This window comes from Pristiophorus japonicus, unplaced genomic scaffold, assembly GCF_044704955.1.
Source record: "Pristiophorus japonicus isolate sPriJap1 unplaced genomic scaffold, sPriJap1.hap1 HAP1_SCAFFOLD_3870, whole genome shotgun sequence".
NCBI classification, from domain to species: domain Eukaryota; kingdom Metazoa; phylum Chordata; class Chondrichthyes; family Pristiophoridae; genus Pristiophorus; species Pristiophorus japonicus.
In genome coordinates, this window is record NW_027253729.1 from 1 (window position 1) to 6,536 (window position 6,536).

Consider the following 6,536-nt stretch of genomic DNA (forward strand, 5'->3'; position numbering starts at 1 on the left):
CTCATCACTACACCCTCACCCCCTCTCACTACCTCCTACCCTCCCACCCTCTCTCTCTCACCACCCCCTCCCCTCCTCTCTCTCTCACCCCCTCCCTCCCTCTCTCTCTCTACCCCCTCCCCTCCCTCTCTCTCTCTACCCCCCTCCCTCCCTCTCTCTCTCTACCCCCTCCCTCCCTCTCTCTTCTCTACCCCCTCCCTCCCTCCTCTCTCTCTCTACCCCCTCCCTCCCTCTCTCTCTCTACCCCCTCCCTCCCTCTCTCTCTCTCTACCCCCTCCCTCCCTCTCTCTCTCTACCCCCTCCTCCCTCTCTCTCTCCCCCCTCCCTCCCTCCTCTCTCTCTCTCCCCTCCCTCCCTCCCTCTCTCTCTCTCTCTCTCTACCCCCTCCCTCCCTCTTTCTCTCTCTACCCTCCCTCCCTCCCTCTCTCTCACACCCCCTCCCTCCCTCTCTCTCTACCCCCTCCCTCCCTCTCTCTCTACCCCCTCCCTCCCTCTCTCTCTCTACCCCCCTCCCTCCCTCTCTCTCTCTCTCTACCCCCTCCCTCCCTCTCTCTCTCTCTACCCCCTCCCTCCCTCTCTCTCTCTCTACCCCCTCCCTCCCTCTCTCTCTCTCTACCCCCTCCCTCCCTCTCTCTCTCTACCCCCTCCCTCCTCTACCCCCTCCTCCCTCTCTCTCTCCTACCCCCTCCCTCCCCCTCTCTCTCTACCCCCTCCCTCCCCCTCTCTCCCCCCCTCTCCCCTCTCTCCCCCCTCTCCCCCTCTCTCCCCCCCCTCTCTCTCCCCTCCCCCCCTCTCTCTCTCCCCTCCCCCCTCTCTCTCTCCCCTCCCCCCTTTCTCTCTCCCCCCCCTCTCTCTCCCCCCCCTCTCTCTCTCTCCCCCCCCTCTCTCTCCCCCCCCCTCTCTCTCTCCCCCCTCCCCCTCTCTCTCTCCCCCCTCCCCCTCTCTCTCTCCCCCCTCCCCCCTCTCTCTCCCCCTCCCCCCTCCCCCCCTCCCCCCTCTCTCTCCCCCCTCCCCCTCTCTCTCCTCCTCCCCCCTCTCTCTCCCCCTCCCCCCTCTCTCTCCCCCCTCCCCCCTCTCTCTCCCCCCTCCCCCCTCTCTCTCCCCCTCCCCCCTCTCTCTCCCCCCTCCCCCCTCTCTCTCCCCCCTCCCCCTCTCTCTCCCCCTCCCCCCTCTCTCTCCCCCTCCCCCTCTCTCTCCCCCCTCCCCCCTCTCTCTCTCCCCCTCCCCCCCTCTCTCTCTCCCCTCCCCCCCTCTCTCTCCCCCTGCAGCGATGTCCATGCGTCGGAAGGTGGTACGGGAGAGCAAGTTCCGCCACGTGTTCGGCCAGGCGGTGAAAAGTGACCAGTGCTATGATGACATTCGGGTGTCGCGCGTGACCTGGGACAGCAGCTTCTGTGCCGTCAACCCCCTCTTCCTCGCCATCATCGTGGAGGCCAGCGGGGGAGGGGCTTTCCTGGTGCTCCCTCTCGTCAAGGTAAGGCCGCGGGGGTCAAGGGTCACCACTCTGACCTCTCTTTTTCCCCCTCCGGGTTTGAATCCCAGCCTTGGACGGAAGCTCCGCCCTCTGGCCGGGTTCGGGCACGTGGCTTCCGACCTGACCTCTGACCTCTGAGCCGGCCTCTGACCTGACCACCTGGCCTTTGACCTGACCTCCGACTTGACCACCTGACCTCCGACTTGACCACCTGACCTCAGACTTGACCACCTGACCTCCGACTTGACCACCTGACCTCTGACCTGACCATCTGAGCTCCGAGTTGACCGCCTGACCTCTGACCTGACCACCTGAGCTCTGAACTGACCATCTGACCTCCGACCTGACCATCTGACCTCTGACCTGTCCTACCTGGGGTCAGATACGGAATACTTGTCTTTATTAGCCGAGGCATAGAATACAAGAGCAGGGAGGTTATGCTGGAACTGTACACAACACTGGTTAGGCCACAGCTGGAGTACTGCGTGCAGTTCTGGTCACCACATTACAGGAAGGATGTGATTGCACTGGAGAGGGTGCAGAGGAGATTTACCAGGATGTTGCCAGGACTGGAAAACTTTAGCGACGAGGAAAGATTGGATAGGCTGGGGTTGTTTTCCTTGGAACAGAGGAGGCTGAGGGGAGATTTAATTGAGGTGTCTCAAATTATGAGGGGCCTGGATCAAGTGGATAGGAAGGACCTGTTTCCCCTTCGCAGAGGGGTCAATAACCAGGGGTCATAGATTTAACAATAATAATGTGTATTTATATAGCACCTTTAACGTAGTGAAATGTCCCTAGGCGTTTCACAGGAGGATTCTGGGATAGAAAATTTGACACCGAGAAATTAGAGCAGGTGACCAGAAGCTGGGTCAAAGAGGTGGGTTTTAAGGAGCGTCTTGAAGGAGGAAAGATAGGGAGAGAGGCGGAGAGGTTTAGGGAGGGAGTTCCAGAGCTTGGGGCCCAGGCAACAGAAGGCATGGCCACCGATGGTGGAGCGATTATAATCAGGGATGGTCAGGAGTGCAGACATCTCGGGGGGGTTGTGGGGCTGTGGGGGTCACAGCGATAGGGAGGGGTATAGGGACTGGAGGAGGTTGCAGAGATAGGGAGGGGTGTAGGGGCTGGAGGAGGTTGCAGAGATAGGGAGGGGTGTAGGGGCTGGAGGAGGTTGCAGAGATAGGGCGGGGTGTAGGGGCTGGAGGAGATTACAGAGATAGGGAGGGGTGTAGGGGCTGGAGGAGGTTACAGAGATAGGGAGGGGTGTAGGGGCTGGAGGAGGATACAGAGATAGGGAGGGGTGTAGGGGCTGGAGGAGGTTGCAGAGATAGGGAGGGGTGTAGGGGCTGGAGGAGATTACAGAGATAGGGAGGGGTGTAGGGGCTGGAGGAGGTTGCAGAGATAGGGAGGGGGGTAGGGGCTGGAGGAGGTTGCAGAGATAGGGAGGGGTGTAGGGGCTGGAGGAGGTTACAGAGATAGGGAGGGGTGTATGGGCTGGAGGAGATTACAGAGATAGGGAGGGGTGTAGGGGCTGGAGGAGATTACAGAGATAGGGAGGGGTGTAGGGGCTAGAGGAGGTTACAGAGATAGGGAATGTTGTAGGGGCTGGAGGAGGTTACAGAGATGGGGAGGGATGTAGGGGCTGGAGGAGGTTACAGAGATAGGGCGGGGTGTAGGGGCTGGAGGAGGTTACAGAGATAGGGAGGGGTGTAGGGGCTGGAGGATGTTACAGAGATAGGGAGGGGTGTAGGGGCTGGAGGAGGTTACAGAGATGGGGATGGGTGTAGGGGCTGGAGGAGGTTACAGAGATAGGGAGGGGTGTAGGGGCTGGAGGAGATTACAGAGATAGGGAGGGGTGTAGCGGCTGGAGGAGATTACAGAGATAGGGAGGGGTGTACGGGCTGGAGGAGGTTGCAGAGATAGGGAGGGGTGTAGGGGCTGGAGGACGTTACAGAGATAGGGAGGGGTGTAGGGGCTGGAGGAGGTTGCAGAGATAGGGAGGGGTGTAGGGGCTGGAGGAGGATACAGAGATAGGGAGGGGTGTAGGGGCTGGAGGAGGATACAGAGATAGGGAGGGGTGTAGGGGCTGGAGGAGGTTGCAGAGATAGGGAGGGGTGTAGGGGCTGGAGGACGTTACAGAGATAGGGAGGGGTGTAGGGGCTGGAGGAGGATACAGAGATAGGGAGGGGTGTAGGGGCTGGAGGAGGTTGCAGAGATAGGGAGGGGTGTAGGGGCTGGAGGAGATTACAGAGATAGGGAGGGGTGTAGGGGCTGGAGGAGGTTACAGAGATAGGGAGGGGTGTAGGGGCTGGAGGAGACAAGAGATAGAGAGGGGTGTAGCGGCTGGAGGAGATTACAGAGATAGGGAGGGGTGTACGGGCTGGAGGAGGTTGCAGAGATAGGGAGGGGTGTAGGGGCTGAAGGAGGTTACAGAGATGGGGATGGGTGTAGGGGCTGGAGGAGGTTACAGAGATAGGGAGGGGTGTAGGGGCTGGAGGAGATTACAGAGATAGGGAGGGGTGTAGCGGCTGGAGGAGATTACAGAGATAGGGAGGGGTGTAGGGGCTAGAGGAGGTTACAGAGATAGGGAATGTTGTAGGGGCTGGAGGAGGTTACAGAGATAGGGAGGGGTGTAGGGGCTGGAGGAGGTTACAGAGATGGGGATGGGTGTAGGGGCTGGAGGAGGTTACAGAGATATGGAGGGGTGTAGGTGCTGGAGGAGGTTACAGAGATAGGGAGGGGTGTAGGGGCTGGAGGAGGTTACAGAGATAGGGAGGGGTGTAGGGGCTGGAGGAGATTACAGAGATAGGGAGAGGTGTAGGTGCTGGAGGAGGTTACAGAGATAGGGAGGGGTGTAGGGGCTGGAGGAGATTACAGAGATAGGGAGGGGTGTAGCGGCTGGAGGAGGTTACAGAGATAGGGAGGGGTGTACGGGCTGGAGGAGGTTGCAGAGATAGGGAGTGGTGTAGGTAGCTCTTGGTTGGCCGGCACGGACACGATGGGCCGAAATGGCCTCCTTCCGTGCTGTAAATTATTCTGTGGATTCTGGGGCAGTGGCCTTGCTCTCTCGGGGTGAATTAGCGGAGATAATTCTCGTCTTTGCCTCTCTCTCTTCTCTTTACCCTCCTGTTTTTGGAAAGGGGATGGAGTATAAAAGCAGGGAAGTCTTGCTACAGTTACACAGGGTATTGGTGAGGCCACACCTGGAGTACTGCGTGCAGTTTTGGTTTCCATATTTACGAAAGGATATACTTGCTTTGGAGGCAGTTCAGAGAAGGTTCACTCGGTTGATTCCGGGGATGAGGGGGTTGACTTATGAGGAAAGGTTGAGGAGGTTGGGCCTCTACTCATTGGAATTCAGAAGAATGAGAGGTGATCTTATCGAAACGTATAAGATTATGAGGGGGCTTGACAAGGTGGATGCAGAGAGGATGTTTCCACTGATGGGGGAGACTAGAACTAGGGGGCATGGTCTTAGAATAAGGGGCCGCCCATTTAAAACTGAGATGAGGAGAAATCTCTTCTCTCAGAGGGTTGTAAATCTGTAGAATTCGCTGCCTCAGAGAGCTGTGGAAGCCGGGACATTGAATATATTTAAGACAGAGATAGACAGTTTCTTAACCGATAAGGGGATAAGGGGGCGGGCAGGGAAGTGGAGCTGAGTCCATGATCGGATCAGCCATGATCGTATTAAATGGCGGAGCAGGCTCGAGGGGCCGAATGGCCGACTCCTGCTCCTATTTCTTTTGTTCTTATATTATGTTCCCCCCCCCCCTCCCCCCCCCCCCCCCCCCTGCCAGACTGGTCGAGTGGAGAAGGCCTACCCCACGGTGTGTGGTCACACGGCTCCGGTTCTGGACATCGATTGGTGTCCCCACGACGACGAGGTCATCGCCAGCGGGTCGGAGGACTGCACGGTCAAGGTGAGAGTTCGTGGTGGGGTGAGAGGTCGCGAGAGGGGTGGGCCGGCCACTCCCGCCTGCTTTCAACCGCCTCGGGAGGCCCCAGAAGCCCTTCGCCGGCCAACGACCGTAATTTATTGGGTGCCCCTTCGGTCTCAGGGGGCCGGGGGGGGCGGCTGAATGGGCCTACTCCTGTTCCTATGGTAACAGGCTCGAGGGGCTGAATGGGCCTACTCCTGTTCCTATGGTAACAGGCTCGAGGGGCTGAATGGGCCTCCTCCTGTTCCTGTGTAACAGGTTCGAGGGGCTGAATGGGCCTCCTCCTGTTCCTGTGTAACAGGCTCGAGGGGCTGAATGGGCCTCCTCCTGTTCCTATGGTAACAGGCTCGAGGGGCTGAATGGGCCTCCTCCTGTTCCTATGTAACAGGCTCGAGGGGTTGAATGGGCCTCCTCCTGTTCCTGTGTAACAGACTCGAGGGGCTGAATGGGCCTCCTCCTGTTCCTGTGTAACAGGCTCGAGGGGCTGAATGGGCCTCCGCCTGTTCCTGTGTAACAGGCTCGAGAGGCTGAATGGGCCTCCTCCTGTTCCTATGGTAACAGGCTCGAGGGGCTGAATGGGCCTCCTCCTGTTCCTGTGCAACAGGCTCGAGAGGCTGAATGGCCTCCTCCTGTTCCTGTGTAACAGGCTCGAGGGGCTGAATGGGCCTCCTCCTGTTCCTGTGTAACAGGCTCGAGAGGCTGAATGGCCTCCTCCTGTTCCTGTGTAACAGGCTCGAGGGGGCTGAATGGGCCTCCTCCTGTTCCTGTGTAACAGGCTCGAGGGGGCTGAATGGGCCTCCTCCTGTTCCTGTGTAACAGGCTCGAGGGGGCTGAATGGGCCTCCTCCTGTTCCTGTGTAACAGGTTCGAGGGGCTGAATGGGCCTGCTCCTGTTCCTGTGTAACAGGCTCGAGGGGAATGGACCTCCTCCTGTTCCTGTGTAACAGGCTCGAGGGGCTGAATGGGCCTCCTCCTGTTCCTGTGTAACAGGCTCGAGGGGAATGGACCTCCTCCTGTTCCTGTGTAACAGGCTCGAGGGGCTGAATGGCCTCCTCCTGTTCCTGTGTAACAGGCTCGAGGGGAATGGACCTCCTCCTGTTCCTGTGTAACAGGCTCGAGGGG

The 6,536-nt window shown here is 59.1% G+C and overlaps 1 protein-coding gene across 1 annotated transcript; it reads left to right on the forward strand.

The window, feature by feature from the left end:
- Window positions 1-1,269: 1,269 nt before the first annotated feature.
- Window positions 1,270-5,397, forward strand: LOC139250540 (coronin-1C-like; the record flags this gene model as incomplete). Its single annotated transcript, XM_070872918.1, has 2 exons — window positions 1,270-1,474; window positions 5,275-5,397. Coding segments are annotated over exons 1-2 (327 nt in total), but the record flags the coding sequence as incomplete, so codon positions are not given.
- Between the last annotated feature and the right edge of the window lie 1,139 nt (window positions 5,398-6,536).